At 37.2% G+C, this 19,034-nt stretch overlaps 2 protein-coding genes across 2 annotated transcripts; both read right to left on the reverse strand.

The window, feature by feature from the left end:
- Positions 1–766: 766 nt before the first annotated feature.
- Positions 767–10,700, reverse strand: LOC127844906 (U6 snRNA phosphodiesterase 1-like). The gene is made up of 7 exons (XM_052375454.1): positions 10,546–10,700; positions 6,300–6,445; positions 5,907–6,090; positions 4,657–4,710; positions 4,016–4,121; positions 3,713–3,796; positions 767–2,116 (listed from the first exon to the last, which is right to left on the reverse strand). The coding sequence occupies exons 1-7, from the start codon at positions 10,641–10,643 to the stop codon at positions 1,967–1,969; spliced, it is 822 nt and encodes a 273-aa protein (XP_052231414.1). The 5' UTR covers positions 10,644–10,700; the 3' UTR covers positions 767–1,966.
- A 5,049-nt stretch (positions 10,701–15,749) lies between these two features.
- LOC127844660 (uncharacterized) lies at positions 15,750–17,552 on the reverse strand. The gene is made up of 3 exons (XM_052375060.1): positions 17,495–17,552; positions 16,778–16,992; positions 15,750–16,046 (listed from the first exon to the last, which is right to left on the reverse strand). Exons 1-3 carry the CDS (start codon positions 17,550–17,552, stop codon positions 15,750–15,752), a joined length of 570 nt encoding a protein of 189 aa, XP_052231020.1.
- Between the last annotated feature and the right edge of the window lie 1,482 nt (positions 17,553–19,034).

Raw genomic sequence — 19,034 nt, forward strand, 5'->3', positions numbered from 1 at the left:
AGTGCCTATAGTAAAAAACATTTTTTCAAGATACAAAGGGCCATAACTCTGTTTTTAACAGATGGTGTACAATGCCATTTGGCGTGCATCATCCTCTTATGCATTTATATACTCATACCAAGTTTCAATGAAATCCGCCAAAGCACTTCCAAGATATGGCTCCGGACACAAAAGTGCCTATAGTTAAAAGCATTTTTTCAAGATACAAAGGGCCATAACTCTGTTTATAACAGATGGTGTACAATGCCATTTGGCGTGCATCATCCTCTTATGCATATATATACTCATACCAAGTTTCAATGAAATCCGCCAAAGCACTTCCGAGATATGGCTCCGGACACAAAAGTGCCTATAGTAAAAAGCATTTTTTCAAGATACAAAGGGTCATAACTCTGTTTTTAACAGATAGTGTACAATGCCATTTGGCGTGCATCATCCTCTTATGCATATATATACTCATACCAAGTTTCAATGAAATCCGCCAAAGCACTTCCAAGATATGGCTCCGGACACAAAAGTGCCGGACGGACGGACAACGCTAAAACAATATCCCTCCGCCTCTGGTGGGGGATAAAAATAAATAGCTGGAAATTCAGAATTCGTCCCAACTGTCGTCCGGCTAAGCCTGTTAGGTAGGAGTGCTGGACACACTCCGTGTCCCAACATTATGCAGCCTTAGGCGCGGATCCAACTCATAACTTTGGAAATACACACTGGGTGGAGCCTAGGCGCGTATAGACTTAAAAAAGCAAAACAAACTCACGTGCAGGCACAATCATTTTAAATTTATATATTTAATACGATATTCTAACAGAAATTACACAACCACCTAAGTGTACATACCATGTTTGATAATTCGTTCGTTTGTTAGATTTCAGCATATACATGTATAAGGTCATATCGCGTTGGTTAGTTAGCTTTTCCATATGTTCCTGGGCGAACTAAGATAGTCAAGTGCTCTTACTATTGAGCTCACCTGGTCCGGCTTATGCTCATACCTACTTTCGAGAATCATCATGAAAGTATTGCCATACTTAATGAACAAACATGCCTATGCGTATTGAACTTAAATTAACAAACAATATTCAACAGGAAAAAAGCATATATCCATGTCCATGGGCATGTGAAATCATGTCCGTACATATAACATTATTAAATTAAGAACTTAACAATGAAATAAAGGTAGGGTATGATGTACAAGTGTTATTAACGATCATGCCATGTTTTGTACATATCTGCTGAAACGTAATTTTTATAACCCACAAACATTTTATTGTAATAGAAAGTTTTTACGAAAAGTGGTACAGAAAAATACACGCCCATTATCTTTTTAAACATATTTCTTGTTAGATTCGATTAAGAATATACAGTGGTGTCAAAGTTCAGGATTATTCCTGAAATCAGGATTTTGGCCCTTAAGGACCAATTTTGATATAAATCAGAGGATTTTTTTTCTGGAATTTTAAGATTATTGTCACAAAATGTTATCTTAAACACAAATTATTTTACTTTGACATATTGTTTACAAAGTTATAAACACTAGTTAACAAAGTTACATGAATTATTAACCCTTTTTTGCTCTAGCCCCCAAACGATAGGCTTATTTTCAGGATTTTAGATTTTGGCCAATTGACACCCCTGAATATAACCTGTCTCCCAGTTTCGCTGCATGGGTCAAGTTCCCCACGGGTACTACTTCCCCGTGCCCCCAATTTTTGTCGTATCCAAAATGTTTCGTACCCAAATATTTTTCATTCCCAATTTTTTTTCGTACCCACATACACACTTTTGGTGATATAGATAAACTTTAATTGATGCTTTTATAAGGTGTGCTTATTTATTCATTTTTATTTATTTTAACAATAATTATAATTTAATATTGTTCATTTTTTAAATTATATTTTATTTAATGTAAAAAAACCCATACAATACAACAAATTTCAGAATAGTCTGAAATCAATTCACTCTAAGTGAAACCCAAACCACTTGTTTTTTCACAACTTCTCTTCGCACTGGTGTGAAAAGTGAACAATTTATTGCCAGCCTTCATGGAGACCGTGTCAACACGAAAATACTGCAGCTCCTCGTCCTCACTTAGTGCTGTGTTTAAGATGTCCTGTAAACACAAGCAAACAATGAACCCATTTATGCCTAGCGTCTAGAAAAGAGGCCTTGGCAAACAGCATAGACCCAGATGAGACGCCGCATGATGCGTCGTCTCATCAGGGTCCCCGCTGTTTGCTTAAAGGAATTTCTGTAAGAAATATTCTAAATACATGTACAGAAATAAATATACTAGACATCCCTAATTTTTGAAATAAATGATCCAATTAAGAAATATGGGAGAGTCCACTAGGCATAAATGGGTTAAGCAAAGACTGAGACTTTACTGTTTAGAAATGGACTCTGACAATTTTGTAGTCACTAAGAAAATCAAAATTAATTTAAGATCTTTCTTACTAGATTAAATTTTAAAGGCTTCATTTTCAACCCTAAGATACTGATGAGATGCAAACAGCATTAAACCTGAACAAAGAGTTACTTGCAGGCTGTTCTGGTTTTATGCTGGTTGCTGCTTTGCATACAGCCATTTTCACATTGCTTCTGAGTTGGTAAGGGTTAAATGGCTTAATTCAATTTTATCACAAACATGCTAATATTCCTCTTGCATTGAAACACAAGAGGTGAGTGCAATCCTTTTATATTATACATAATTAACAAAAGCATAATTTGAATGGTTATACATGTATATTATATATTTAGCCTTTCTGAAAAAAAACTTTTGCTATGAGTCACTTATCAAGTTAAATTGTTGACTGTCTCTTAATCTAAGCCACAGTTTTTACTGTTCTATAAATTACCATGAAATAACTGGCTACTAATATATGTACGCAAAGTAGACCAAAACGGTGTAGGGTACCCTTCTAAAAAGTAAGTCATTGTATAGGATACTTCTATTTGTACTGTAGCTCTACATTACAATTAAGGTATCCAAAGACTGATCACGACTTGTTTGTAGTTACATAAACTACTGAGGAGTTTAGAGATCATTATCAGTCATGTTTTTTCATTAACTACATCAATTCAAAGAGTATTTGATTCCAATGTTCACACACATCTTAGGACCATCTACAAGCCAAATTCGTTTCCTGTGATTTAAAGCTGGGTGAAATTCTCTTAAACATAGTTTGCAATTTCATTATATTTTGCATACAATCTGCTATTACCATTTAAGGTGTGTGTGAATTCATAAATATTTTGTTATGCAATACTTATTTGAGATTTCAAACACAGTTCTACCTGTGAACCTGTTTGGAGAAATATACATTACATCACTCCCTTATAAAACAAAACAAGACATGTTTTTGTCAGAAACACAATGCCCCCTATTGCACCACTTTGAAGCCATATATTTGACCTTTGACCTTGAAGGATGACCTTGACCTTTCACCACTCAAAATGTGCAGCTCCATGAGATACACATGCATGCCAAATATGAAGTTGCTATCTTCAATAATGAAAAAGTTATTGCAAAACTTTAACCAAGGTTAAAGTTTTGGGACACACACAATGAATGAATGAATGGCAGACAGACAGACAGGCCAAAAACAATATGCCCCTGATCTTTTAATCCGGGAGCATAAAAAATATGTTTCATACGCCATATAACTTACAGTTTTACGTGCAAACATTTAGAACACTTTGTCACTACCTGCATTCTGTGTTTGGTTTGCATAGATACCAGGTTAGTTACATCTCCCAGACACCAACCAATGCTGATGTGAAACAGTGGAGGCTGAAATCAAACACATCTTATAAGGGTCATCAACTTACTTTGACGTAAAACATGCCAGTTTGTGTAAAAATACCAAAAAAATTCAACACACCTTAAAAAGAGCATTTTACAAAATGATGTAATATTTTCCCCAAAATTGTGCTTTCAAACGTTTAAAATCTTTCAAAAACTTGTTGGACATGACATTTTTTAATGGTTACAACAGTCACATGTCAATACCTTGTAGTAAGGGGGCAAGTTATACTCCTTGAAGCATTTGTCAACTGCAGATGTGTATGACTCCAGAACGTCGTCTGCACAACTCACAGTCAGCGTAAGAAATGATCTACAAAGCACACACCCACTCTTATAAAAAATATATTAGTTACACAGTTTTTTTTAAAACATATCACTATCAAGTGAAGTCAAAATTTATATAACCAATAGAATATTGGTTATGAGATATTATGCAAAAATATAAAAGGTGAAGCAACTGTTTAACCACAATTTAAGATATGTAGTTAAGTTTGTTTTTATTAAGTTTGTCAGGTTTTAGACAATACATGGACCTATACAACATAATAAGTATTAGACATTTTAAACACTCAACACCAATTTGAGAATTATTCATAGTTACAAGTATACCGTAAAAATTAAACTAAAAAAACAAACAAAAAAATCCATGTAAGCCAATCACACTGCACTGAGGATATATGCACAATGTATTGATCAGTAACATAAGACACATAGAAAGAAGGAAAATGCATATAAATTAACTGTAAGATTTAATTTTACTGATTACAACTTCCATGACAAATAGTTGATCATAGTATTATTATAGAGAATATTGTAGGTAAATACATATATGACACATAACAAACCTTGTTTTTTCATCATTGGACAAAACAGCAAGTCCACATACCTCACAGCAAGAACTGAAAAGTAACAAAACATTTTAAGCTATTAAACAGATGTGACTTAAACTGCTTTTTGTTTCTATACATTTAAATGGTCGTTTTGATAGCAATTGTGTCTCAAAACAAAGCATAAAGAAATAATTTTTAAAGTTTTATTTATGGTTTTAGGACAAACTTTGATAGATATTGTGTCTTAAACAAAGCAAAGAAAAACAGTATGAAAGTTGTTTTTATGGTTTCAGGAAAAAACTAAGTTTATGGTCATTCTGAAAATATTGCTGCATGCTAAAAATATGGCTAATTTGTATTGCCTGGAATAAAAATTTGAACTGTCAAATCCTACACACAAGTATACTGGACATTTAATATTTAAGACATAAATTATGTATATATATAAATCAGCACTCATTAACATGTTAGCCAAGTTTAAAGAATTTAATGTACATTACATTATTTTTCTTAAAAGTTTCCCAATCAGATACAGAATGCAGAGAAATGCCTAAAATAACTAATTTAAACAAAAATTATAAAACTAGTGTGAAATGGCCATTACTCATTTTCCATTTATACCTTAATGTGGAACACTTTTAGCATGCTCCTTTTACAAAGTTAGTGATAATCCAGATTGGATGCCCACATAAATTGCTGCTTATTAGAATTTTTTTTTTGTCTGCTCCTTTTAAGAGCCTGTTAAGTGATGAGTTAGAAATAACCCAGAGTCAACATATGTTTAAATGATTGCTTGGGAGCAGAATCTTTTATATTATATTCTGGGAAAACTGGACTCAATGCATGCGCGTAAAGTGTTGTCTCAGATTAGCCTGTGCAGTCATCACAGGATAATCACGGACAGCACTTTCTGTCTAGACTGGATTTTCATTAAAAACACACCTCCTTCGAACCAAAAAATTCCATTTAACTCTTTCAGTGCGGGAACCGAATTTTGAAGGCCCTTGCAAACAGTTTGGATCCAGATGAGACGCCACAGAACAGTTTGGATCCAGATGAGACACCACAGAACGTGGCGTCTCATCTGGATCCAAACTGTTTGCTATTCTGATGAAATAAAATCAAAGAAAATGCTAATTTTAGAAATTCAGCAGACAACATTTTAGCAGACGACAAATTTCCCAACATACAAAGGGTTAAGCTGAAACTGTACAGGCTAATCTGGATTAAGCGCAGATTTCCCAGAACAAGGCTCATTAACTTACGAAGGTTGCTCAGCAAATGATGTTCGAAGCATCTCTCTCATATCCTCTATCCAGTGGTGTCGTAGCGTGACAGTCCTTGACAGACTCATGTGGTAATCCTCCATCGGCTGAAACTCAAGTGGACGCAGGCATCGGAAAAGCTCAGATTGCAGGCGTGCGAAATGGTCCTCTTCACAACCACTGTCTGAAAAAAACACAGGAAAAAGTTGCTTCATGCATGTGCCCAAGATTTGCTTATCAGGCACAACACTTTCCACATGTGTGGTATGTTTTGTTTAACGGAAGTCTCTTCTTAGCAAAAAATCAAGTTATAGGAGAAAGTGACTGTTTGTGTTTCCTATCAGACTTCAGGATGAAAGTCAACTAACATTCATACAATGTAATGCTCCTTACAAAGTGCATACACCAATGTAGCCCAGTTTCCTTCTTCATGCTTGAATGACCGCAGACGACCACTGTGTTCTGCAGGATTGTCTTTAGACTGCACTGACCTATCAATGAACAGGCCTGCCACTTCAGCTGGTAGGGGTAACTTTTCCCTGGAGGAGAATAATTAAAGAGTGTTTAATCTGCTTGAAATGAACAAGATTGACTTAGGGTGGGCTTCAACATGGGAAAAGGGGCACATGTCCTGGAAAGTTTGTTATATAATGAGAATGCCAAGATAATTCAAGAGCACCGCCTTGCGGGTGCAGACCGCTCATCTATATTTCTTTTTAAAGGTGAAGGGACTCTCAATTTCAATCACAAAGGAGGGAGGGGTGGAGTGAAGAGGGGTGTATAGTGTGGGGGTGTGGTCATTTATTACATTATCTTCCAAAAATGCGAACAAAAATGCAAAAAAAAAAATTTTTCGGGGGGGGGGGGGGGGGGGGGGGGGTATAGTGTGAGGGTGTGGTGGTCATTTGTGAGATGATCTTAAAAAAAAAAAAGAAAAAAAAATTGGGGGTGGGTGGGGAGAAGGGGAGAGCGTGGGGGATGGTTTGGGTGGAGTCTATTGTGGTATGTCAGGTAAGAGTTGTTTTGTCAAAGTATCAATCAAATCTAATCATAAATAAAGAAGTTATGGCAATTTTAGCAAAATTTAATAATTGTACCTTCAGAGTCAAGGTCATTCAAAGGTCAAGGTAAAATTCAACTTGCCAGGTACAGAAACCTCATGATAGCATGAAAGTATTTGAAGTTTGAAAGCAATAGCCTTGATACTTTAGAAGTAGTGGATCGAAACACAAAATTTAACCATATATTCAAAGTTGCTAAGTCAAAAAAGGGCCATAATTCCGTAAAAATGACAACCAGAGTTATGCAACTTGTCCTTTTACTGTCCCCTTATGATAGTTTGTGAGTGTTCCAAGTATGAAAGCAATATCTATAATACTTTAGGGGTAAAGTGGACCAAAACACAAAACTTAACCAAATTTTCAATTTTCTAAGTATAAAGGGCCCATAATTCCGTCCAAATGCCAGTCAGAGTTACATAACTTTGCCTGCACAGTCCCTTATGATAGTTAATAAGTGTTGCAAGTATGAAAGCAATATCTATGATACTTTAGGGGTAAAGTGGACCTAAACACAAAACTTAACCAAATTTTCAATGTTCTAAGTATAAAAAGGGCACATAATTCTGTCAAAATGCCAGTCATAGTTTCATAACTTTGCCTGCACAGTCCCCTTATGATAGATAGTATGTGTTGCAAGTATGAAAGCAACAGCTTTGATACTTAAGGAATAAAATGGACCTAAACACAAAACTTAACCAAAATTTTCAATTTTCTAAGTATAAAAAGGGCACATAATTCTGTCGAAATGCACGCCAGAGTTATCTAACTTTGCCTGCCCAGTCCCCTCATGATAGTAAGTAAGTGTACCAAGTTTGAATGCAATAGCATTGATACTTTCTGAGAAAAGTGGACCTAAACGCAAAACTTAACCGGACGCCGACGCCAAGGTGACGACAATAGCTCATAATTTTTTTTCAAAAAATAGATGAGCTAATAAGAAACGGAGACGTTTAAAAAAAAATTCACAATTTAAGAGGGCTGGTTGATACAGATGTGTAGCCCTGGAATCAATGTTTTGTTTTCTTGAATAATCCTAATGCACCAAATAACGTCAAAATTAAATGTAAAACAACATTAAAGTATGGAGGGGGCTTCCTCCCAGACCTATGGAGGTTTCGGTAAATGACAAGTTCGGTAAATTGATTTATATAGTAAATGCCGTGGAGGTTTCGGTAAATTGGTCTAAATAGGGATTATCGCACCTTTTGTCGATAAGCGTGTACATTAATTGAGTTGTTTGGCACTAATTAAATTATCTGTTTAAATGTACGGAGTTGATTTTATCAATTTAGAGATGTTTGCAAAGTGTTAATATTAATAATCCAGGCTTGCAACCTATTAATATTCTAATCAAGGGAGGTAAATTATATATTAAAAGTTTATCTTTAGGTCATGATCGTTTTGTATTTTATATATGTTTTTAAACAATTAGTTGATAAAAACCTTAATTAAAGCGTATCAGATAAAAAAATAATAATGTGGCTATTACAAGAGATGGCCTCCACGTGGCAAGAGCTGGGCAACATATTCATTATGTTGGCATACTACCTCATGTTTATATAATGAGAAATTTTCGGTGGTTTAAAATACTAAGATCAAATATGTTTGTTTCTTATATAAATAAATTTCTTGCTTCTTTTTCCTACAATCAGATCAGCACATAAGGTATTATTCTTAAAATAATCTAGATATGTATGTTAAGATCGTGAACATGCTTTAACACTGGTGGCCGAGTTTTTACATACACGATCAGTAACTTTCAAACTGTGAAATAAACAAACGTTTTCCTTCTTTAATCATGTTTACAAAAAATACTGCTGGTGACATCAACGCACGAGCGTGTTCCGCAAACCTTGGTCTGTACAAGTTGGCCAACCTTCTCAGAGAGGAATCTGAGACAGTTGATCTTCATATACGGCTGGTGAGCCAGCTACTTCTCACGAAGATCAGACGGAAGAAATATGTTGCGATACACGGCAGACTATATCAAGCATGGGATGACTACGAAGAGGAGAAGCTGACAACCACTGATCTACTGAGGATCATCAGCCATATCAATGCCCTGGGACCATCCACGGCGGTCCACCACATGCTCGACGCCGACGAGTTTTGAACGATGTGAATGACTGATATGGTTGAAATGTCACATTAAATTGTACTGTGTCATAAATGTATCTCATTTTTATTAGAAATGAAATTAAATCAGCATGCGGAAAATCTGAATGAAAATAATGTGTCGTATTAATATTGCACTGTGTCATAAATGTATCTTATTAATATGTGACTACTCCCTCATTTTTTTTAAATGACATGAAATATTCAAATATATCCTTTTTTTATTCAACGGATTTGTTCAGGCTAAAAACGATATCAGTTATTTTGGCCGTAAAACCGATTGTTCCAGTACAGTAGCCAGGTGCCTGTGTATTAAGATAGTGATCATCACAGCAGCTTGCTATTACACAGTGTATTCATTCTGCTGGCGTTGTGTTAGATGTCATTTTTATCAGTTTTCAATTATGTGTATCTCTTCGCTTAACTCAACGTTCAATGGCACGCGCATTTAACATAATTATAAAACATAACGCGTATCATTATATTACTTTTTATTAATTACGTACACGTATTAGATTTTATATATTTTTTTTTTCTTGTGTTTTTCTCAACCAGACAGAAATAATAAAACATGTAATATAAAATTCAACATTTGGCTCTTACAAGAGATGGCCTCCACGTGGCAAGAGCTTTGGTTTCATATTCATTATGTTGGCAAACTACCCAATGTTTATATATTGAGAAATTGAGTGTTTATCGGTGGTCTAAAATACTATTGCGCTTTATATTTAAACTGAAATCATTTTTATTAAATCATATTTTACAAGAAACTTTTTTAAATAGCATTAAACTTAATTAAAGGTCTTACATTGATTCCGCCATAAATCATTATTTATTATTACTATTATGTTATTTAAATAAAAGCACCAATTATAAAAAACAACAGTATTGCGTTATTTAAATCGTAAATTTACCTACAATTTCCTAACAGAATTCGTTTTTCAGAGGTAGCTCATTCATTTCCCTTAATTCTTTACCGTAGCATAGCATTAATAACTCAACTCAAAATTAATCCACAGTTTGCAAATAAATGCCCCTAATGTTATTGTAAGCCAATAATAGGTGTCATTAACACCTCGTTGTAGGTATACCACCTCTATAAAAACCAATTTACCGAAACCTCCACGGCATTTACTATATAAATCAATTTACCGAACTTGTCATTTACCGAAACCTCCAGCACCCCCCAAAACGGCCCCCAGGTGTCTGAAAAAAATACTGTGAAAAGCACATAGTTTTAACCTAAATATACACCAAACTGAGCACATTTGTACAGTTTCGTAACAAGTTGACGCCAGCACAAGATCTTCTTTTTAAAAGGAGTCCTGTGTCCGGGGAAGAAGTGTATTGAAGTCCGAAGTGATGATTTGTCCGAAATAAACTTCCATTGCAGAGAAGTGGTTTTAATGCTGAAAGATAGAATTTAGTTATTAATTTTTTTAGGACTGTCAGGAAACACGAACCTTTTTGTAACAGAAACTTCATTTGATGAAACTATTGTATCTTTGTGTTCTTCTTCGTCCGAAGAATCTGAACTTGAGTAACTCACCAGACGGGACATATTATTGCAATGAGTTTTTGTATCGACACCGAAGATTACTATGGTTACACGCAACTAAACATTCCTGGCAGTTCCGTAGTGGTATTTAATAAGTGATCATTAAAACCATTATTAAACGGCTGTACGGTTAACAAAGTGCAAATGCATCTTCGAATGCGATCAGAGTTCTCTTTTTACATCCGGTGAATGCCAGTTTGTTTGCCGAAAGACTTACCGGAAAGGTGCGATACATGTTTTAGACATGTAAACTCCAGTTTCCACATACAGCAAAAGAAAATCAAAATCAAATATTATATAGTTCGAATAAATAGATGAAATTGCATTTACAGATATACTTTAACAATCGCATCAACGTGCACGAATCTTGTAAGATTACCTAAGTAGGATATTTAGACGGGAATCTCCTTACCGAGAATGCCACAGTCCAAAACAGGTGGACTTGATACTGCAGTGATTTCTACAACTACTCGTGTCAGCCAGATTCTATATTCCTACAGAACGATCCCAGACCAGAAGCGGACGACGAAAGTCTGTCCATACTTAAGGCAGAGGTGGTGGAGGCAGTGCATTGTCTTAAGGCAGGAAAATCTCCGGGAGTGGAAAACGTCCATTTCTAGCTGATTAAGCGGAGACCAATGAAGTGGACCCAGCCACTGGTCACCCCCTACCAAAATGGCAACGTCAAGTTGTGCGAAAAATACCGCACCATCAGCCTCATTAGTCGTCCCGGAGAAGTAATGCTACTCAATCGATTGAAAAGTAAGGCTGGTCGAAGAGCAGGTTCGATTCATAGCTGGGCGGAGCACAGTTGAATAGATCTTCAACTGCAGCGTCATCATTGAGAAACACTTGCAACACCAACTTCTTCCACAACTTCATTGACTTTACGAAAGCGTTCGACCGAGTTTGACATGATTGCCTATGGCTTGTTATGAGATGATTCAACATTGACGAAGCGCTGGTGGAAGTCATCCAAGACTCCACGGAAACGCCAGCAGTGCAATGCTTCTTATTTGGACAGCAGGGACAACTTCAGGGCGTCCGTCAGGGCTGTCTTCTTTCCTCCGTCCTTTTCAACATTTTCCTTGAGCAGCTAATGCAGGAGACTCGCCATGGCCTCCCCACCTCTATCTCAATCGATGACGGACACATCTCCAACTTGAGATTCGATGATGACATTGACCTCATGGGTGTCACCAACAGTAAACTTCAAGATCTCACCAAAATACTATATGAGAAAAGGGAAGGAACATGCGGGATGGAGGTCTGCAAGGAAAAGTCGAAGATAAAGGTGAACAGCACGACAAACACCATTTAGACATCACCATGAACGGCGAGAAGCCGGAAGAAGTGACAAACTTTAAGTACTTGGGAACAACCCTGTCAAAGGATGGGACCAGTACTATCGAGGTCCTAATGAGAATTGCCATGGCGACCACAGCGATGGCCTTACTTAGCAGGTTGTGGACAAGTAGTTCAGCTTCCCCACCATGTACAGGCTCTAAAAGTTCCTCGAAGTCTTCCTTTTTTCTTTAAGGCTGCGTTACCTGGACTTTTCATTTCAAGCAGACACAGAACGCGGGATACAGGCATTTGAACAAAACGTCTCCGAGGACTGCTCAGCATCTCCTACACAGAGACTAAGACCTACGAGTACGTCCAGAACCTAACTTCAACACTTGTGTGCCCACAACAGCCTCTACTTGCGACCGTCAAAAGGCTAGATCTGGCGTCATACATGTCGCCAGGCACGACTATCTGTGCATTTGTTCTCAAGGGCACGCTAGAGAGAGGTCGCCGTCGGGGCTGTCAAAAGAAAAAGCTTGTTGGACAATGTGAAAGAGTGGACCTCCCTTCACATGAATGAATTACTCTCAGAAGCCCATAATAAACCTGACTGGAGGAGGATTTCTGTGTCGTCATCCAGCATTTCTCCCCAACGGCCAGACCGGTCAACGGAATAATGATAATGGTGATGATGATTCTCAGACACATTCCGGGATACCACATAATGCAGCATCGATAAGGCACGGAAATTTCGAAATACGCACATAAATCTTGAAACGACTGCTTGAAATACAAACAAACATTACTTCAGAAGTGTAATTTATACTGTATAAATAAGAAAAAAACACACTAATATAATATGTTTGAGTTGTAATTACTTTGATAATCACATTAGTATTGTTTCTATATATTGCGTAACTTTTGGTCATCTTAAGTACGAGACATTCTTAACCCAAACCTGTATTACCGTTGCAAGGCTATTCCCTTACTCGGTAAGCGCTGATCAATGTATCCCGTTACTCAATACATTACTTCACGAACTGCAGTGTTAAGTCACATCATATACCGGTAGTTCAATTATTCTTTAAAAGAAACTTAAACCGGTTCAAAATTAAATAATAATGTCTTGATACTTTTGAAATAAGGATTTCCCCTTAAAGGTTCTTTTTATTTTTAAATAAGTATTGCATTACTTCGAAAGTATTAAAGTTCGTGTTTACGTATTGATTATGTTATTGAGCTATGAGATATTTCCAATAAATTAGTGTGAAGACAATCAGCCATGTTTGTAAGAAGTTTATGACAGAAGAAACTGGCATAATCATATGTAGTAACTCCATGCTTATTTCTTACAAAGAAAACAGGTGTACAATATAATAATTACTATGACCATAGTTTAGATACTGGTGACAACGAGATTAATGTTTTCTTTATTCTATTAATGACATGATGTAAATTTGCAAGGATTTAAAACTCAATTTATTATTGTGTATGTGTGTTTATGACGATAATAAATTCTCAAGTGCTCAAGTTAAAATGTACTATTCGTTACTAGCGCACAGTTAAGGAGCATTGATCAGTTTCCCTTATATTGTGTTGTTCATTCTTTTATCTTCCATAGTTTTGTTTACGCTATAAGGCATTACTGTTAGCTTACCATATGTGCACGAGCTCGTGCTGGCTTTAGTTTTCGCCTTTCGTTTCCGTTCGACGTCCATCGCCATTATTTGCCTGTTGGACACTCTAGAGGCGAAATGTATCGGCTAATCTTCATGAACCTCGGTCAGAATATCTGTCCCAATGAGACTAGATTACACGTCAAATTAAACAGAACCATTGTCAACACTTTTGATGCCTCATTTATTGTCCAATCTTCTTCAAATATGGTAAGAACATTTGCGAAATTATATCGTGCAAGACTGAAACTGGGTCACGTGGGTTTTAAGACTCGTACAGTTGGTCAAATTAAGGAGAGATTCTTTTTTAAATTATAGAAGCAAAAGGTCAATGAAAATAAACAGTGACGTTGTTTTGTAACAAAATACAAGGTCAATAGGTCAAATCAGAGAACAATATTCTAACACTTAAGACAATTTATCGCAATAATATTTTAACTGAATTCAAAACTGCGTGAATTCAAAAAGAAGGTTACTCGGTCAAATTAAATACATAGCTTGTGAACACTCCAATGGCAAAATTAATGTTTTGCAAAATCTTTATAAAACTTCCTCAAAATATTTGTCCTAATGATATCCTTGCCATGTTTCAAGCTGAGCCAAATATTGGTATAACTTCGTCACCATTTTAAATTCAAAACAAAGCTGTTGAACACTCTATAGGCAAAATGTATTGTCAAATATTTATACAACTTTGTCAGAACGTTTGTTCCAATGACATCCCGGCCAAGTTTGATCCTGGGTCAAGTGGAGTTAAGAACAAGGTTACTTCTAAACATTTAAGAAATCGCGTTCGAAACCTCTAATAACAGTTGTTTACGCATTACTCTTGAAACTTGCTTAGCAAATTTGTTCTTATGCTCCGCCTAGTGAGATATGGTTTCAGTTCATTGAAAATCAATCAACCAAGAGGGTATTGCAGTTTCCTTTTTGTGACTATCTTAAAAATATTTGAAAATCTAGAAGTCGCGTTTCGAAACTTTTTCAGAACAATGTCTTGTAATGATGTCTGAGTTCGAATATGATTGTGTTTAGTAATTGGCTGCCACTTAAAAGGACAATTTTCATATTGTGAAATTTTAGTGAGCACTTCCTTCCGTCTTTTGTAAACTTCTAACAATCAATATGATTCATTCTTGTTTTAATACAGTGAAAATAGCTAGATGTTGTTCGTTCGTCTCGTGGTCGTCTTATATTCATCATCGCGCAGTTATCGAGAACACTTTTGGTATAGTCTAGTTCACGTCTCGTCTCGCCAGGTATCTTCTAATGACGTTTCACAACACTCCCCCAACCTTGATGATGAAGGCCCGCTGCAGGGTGGGAGCGCCTGAACCGGATTGCATAAACACACTGCAACATACATAGGGCGGCAGGAATATTCCACCGACTATTTGCTCTCAAAACTTAGTTTAAATCTATTTTTAATTAAAACTTTCTCTCGGACTTTTAAGCACACAATATTAAAAAGTTTTAGCTACATGGGATAAACATTCAAATCCCAGTATTAACTAGTAAAAAAACTACATAAGATCAAACCCCTTAATATTAAAAAGTCAATATTCCATTCCTAAAACTTCCATTATCTATCACTTTAGAGTGACCTAGGATTTAAATGAAAACCCCAGTACCAAAGTAGTTGATGACTTGACCTTAAATGGGATTTTAAGTTTTAACCCCAGTTGTTTCTTTACATGAAGTGCACCTGTACTTGTCAATGTCCAGAGCGTCTGTCATTGTAATGTTTACAGAAGTCTCACAATAGTCACACTAAATAATAAATCGTCAATCCCATGGTTTTCGGAAAGTGCAGTATATCTCTACTGTGTCTGTTGAAACGTCCGCTGAAGAACTAGAAAACCCATTGTCTTTGACACAGTTTGGCAATTTCCGATCCCTACAGGGCATCATACGGTCGGGGTTAACAAAAAACACTGAGTTTCTCAATCTAACACGGTGGAGGCACGCAGACAGTTTTTGTATAATTAGCATCGGACCTTTCCATGGTGAACATAATTTCTTGCACTGTCCTTTTAGGACAGCTGTAACCAAAATATACCCAACATCCCCTTCTGCATATGGCCTTTTGTTGAAGATTTCATGGTTTTAGTAGCAGTGACTTGAGACAGCTGAATATCCTCTATTAGTCTGGACACGTACTCTTCCTGGTTGTCAACATCAACACATTGGCAGTAAAATCGATGCTTTTGTTCACAGAAGCCCTGAGTGCACCCGCTATCTGCTGAATGCTTTTGTCCCATGTAATTTGGTTCTTGCCTATATAGCAGCGAACAGCCTCCATTAAAGTACGGTTATAACGTTCTACTTGTCCATTTGCTGAAGGTCTATAGGGAGTTGTCCTTGTTTTGTGTATATCTAGAGCTTCGCATACTGCCTGGAACAATTTACCGTCAAAGTTGCGTCCTTGGTCAGAGAACAGCTGTAATGAGTAACCGAACATTGCAAAAAGGTGTCTATGGCATTAGCTGTCACTTCCGCTTTCTGCGATGGTAAAGGAACGCAGTCTACCCATTTCGTAAATTGGTTGACCATCATGAGGCAGTACTCGTTGCCGCCGTTTGGGTAAAGGACGCAAGAAATCAATATGGACTCGTTCCATTGCATAGCCAGCTTGATACTCAGTAAGTGCCACCCTTCCATAACTCTTGGTTTTCGTATTCTTGCTGCAAACATCACATGTAGAAATATCTTTCAATGTCTTTGGATAAACTGTAGAAGTTCTCTTTTAACTTCGCTTTGGATCTACCAAAATCCTGATGACCAGAAGAAGGTATGTCATGGTGACGTTGCATTGCAACTTCCCGCAGACTTCATGGACCAACAGGTCAGGGGAATTGTTATTGATCTTAAAATGAACATTGTCCACTAGTTGAAACATCTCATTGTTAATCCAATAAGTTTTGGCTTTCTGACCGGCTATAAATAGCCCCCCCCCCCTTCATCAGGAATTGTCTAAATCTTTAACCAGCTCAGAACAAACCTCATGGTTTCATCTTCTTCTTGAGCTTGATTCAGCTCTGGGAAAGTGAATCCCCAACATTTATGTTGCTCTGTCGGGGGATCTTCTCTTACACTCACTGTACAGGCACAGTTTCTTTGCAGACTTATGCTTATGGAATTCTGATGTTTATTCGGTCCTTCTATACTTACTGAGTACATCTCTCCAGAAATAGGCTCTCGAGACTCAGAATGCCCCGATGTTGATGAGACTATCCTGGTTACGGGATGATGAAATCCCGATTGGTCTTCTTTCCTATTCCCTCCTGGATCCCAAACAGCTCTGAACAGCCTGAGAAATTCCTGTTCATCAGGCAACAGGTCAGAGGTTACTGCATTCTCCTGCTCTTCTACAGTTGTATCTTCCCCTGTATACAGCAAACATTTATTGGCCGTGATTTTTTCAACTTATGTTGCTGCTTTGACAGTCAACCCTCCAGTTGCTAAAGTAACTGCTTTATCTACCTCGTCAATGACCTGAGCCCACTGCTGATCTGCCCTGGTACAATAGAAACATCCTCAGGGTAAATCCCAGACCTTCAACCCGGGTAAATAGGAAGAACCAGGCAACATGCCGTCTGGAAGCCGAGAGAGTGCATCAGCATTGCCATGTAGAACGCCCGCTCTATGCTGGACAACCATGTGAAACTGTGACAACTCTTCCCTTCATCGTCACACTCTATAAGAAGTCATGCTAGTTGTACCTTCTGCTCATAGTTTAACTTTTAACAGGATGCTTCGTACACATCTTTGAGATGATCTAGAACTGTTGTAGTGTTTGCAGTACTGTCTTACTTGGATGTGAAAACAAACTACTAGTATTCTTTTCGGTCACAGCACTGTATTCTTTGGAATGTGAAAACATCCCACTATTGTCTTGTGCCATGTCATCTTCCTGGGATCCACCATATTCCCCCGAATCATCCATCGTGGTACATGCAAAGGCGTGTCCTATTAATTTGCTCTGTTTAAGAGTTTGGTAATTACCTGTAAGATTTACCAAGCAAACTATGGGATCTTCCCCTTTCTTCCTTATCACCCTTGGTGCTACCAGCTTTACGTCTTCATTCGGTTGGAAATAGTAGTCGGTTTCCAGCTTCGATGACAACGCACATTTTAATCGAATAGCAGTATACGGTGGAATTACTGGTCGTTGAATGGTGATTACTCTTGCCACTGTGGGTCTTGCCAACATGCCATTACTTATTGGTACAACATAAAGCAGTTCCTTAAAAGTTTGACTGCCTAACTTCATGGAAATAGGCTTTATGATGAATCCCTTCATAGTTGAATCTGTATCAGCGAATTTCATTTCAACATCTTGAACTTTGGATTGATTTCTTTTCAATGTTTCATAAAAGTTTGTAGATATAATTGTGATTTCAGTCTAATTGTGCCATAATTGGAATGTCGCCAACCTTGATTTCAACTGATGACGAACATCTACGAACTATATGTATATTTGGAATTTCTTGTTCGTATGAAGTATTGTTGGAAATTGTTACGCTTGCAATGCTGACTTCTTTTTGTATTGAAATGTTCCATATTTCCATTGTCAGAATCATTTGTTATACACGGATTAGGCATTAAACTTGTTGTTGTTGTTGTTATTGTTGTGAGATTTGACAAAACCCCAATTGACCCAGGAATTATGGGAAGCTGCATCCGTTGTAATGGATTCGTAAGAACTCCATTTGACCTGGAATTATGGGAAGCTACCTCCGTCGTATGAGATTGGACGGAATCCCAGTGGACCCAATGTCTGTTTTTTAATGGTGTTCCGGCACCTGAAGACGTTGATATTTCTTCATATGGATTGCACGAGCCCAACACTACTGCTTACAGGATGCATGGCTCTTTACCTCCTGTCTCATGGAGTTTAAATAAGGGTTGGTTGCCCATCCATTTGGCTCCTTTTCCTTCTGATTGGCAACGAATTGCTTTAATGGTCTGCAATCTCTCTTCATGAGCATTTTTTTCCGGCAAAATAAACATATGCCACTTAATGTCTTTTTTGGCGAGGACTTCTTCCTTAATGGTGTAGGCTTCGTTAACTTTTCGTTTTGCGCGGATAGACTGTTGAGCATTTTTTCAAACGTTGACAGTTTATCCTCGTTACTGCTGCTGACAAGATTGACTGCTCTGCCCTTTGGTACCTTGCTGCCATCCACCGCCTGGGTAATGTACTGGTGGTGTCGTACCAGGTCAATAGCTTCTTGTATTGACCTTGGTAGTTGAAGACTGCAATGTTTCCATGGGAGATTTCGAAATGCAGGTGTTGCTCGAGTAAGGTCTCTATCTGCTTATTCTTATATTGAATCATGATGACCTTGAATGACTTGGTGGAATTTTACCGTGCTCAACTCGGGAAACTCTTTGGTCCGAAATCTTCAATCCATCTTCAGCATGA

The sequence above is a fragment of the Dreissena polymorpha genome, chromosome 9, assembly GCF_020536995.1.
Source record: "Dreissena polymorpha isolate Duluth1 chromosome 9, UMN_Dpol_1.0, whole genome shotgun sequence".
Classification (NCBI taxonomy): domain Eukaryota; kingdom Metazoa; phylum Mollusca; class Bivalvia; order Myida; family Dreissenidae; genus Dreissena; species Dreissena polymorpha.

Bases quoted from the DNA above. Each gene is read 5' to 3' on its own strand.
- LOC127844660 (XM_052375060.1), bottom strand. From the start codon at position 17,552: ATGGATGATTCGGGGGAATATGGTGGATCCCAGGAAGATGACATGGCA. The intron at 16,993-17,494 runs GTGGGATGTTTT...TGCTGTATACAG, and splicing joins TGACATGGCACAAGACAATA to GGGAAGATACAACTGTAGAA. The intron at 16,047-16,777 runs GTAAGTATAGAA...TACTCATTACAG, and splicing joins TTTCTGGAGAGATGTACTCA to CTGTTCTCTGACCAAGGACG.
- LOC127844906 (XM_052375454.1), bottom strand. From the start codon at position 10,643: ATGTCCCGTCTGGTGAGTTACTCAAGTTCAGATTCTTCGGACGAAGAA. The intron at 6,446-10,545 runs GTTCGTGTTTCC...ATTCTCCTCCAG, and splicing joins GAAGTTTCTGTTACAAAAAG to GGAAAAGTTACCCCTACCAG. The intron at 2,117-3,712 runs GTAGTGACAAAG...TTGTGTTTACAG, and splicing joins AAACCAAACACAGAATGCAG to GACATCTTAAACACAGCACT.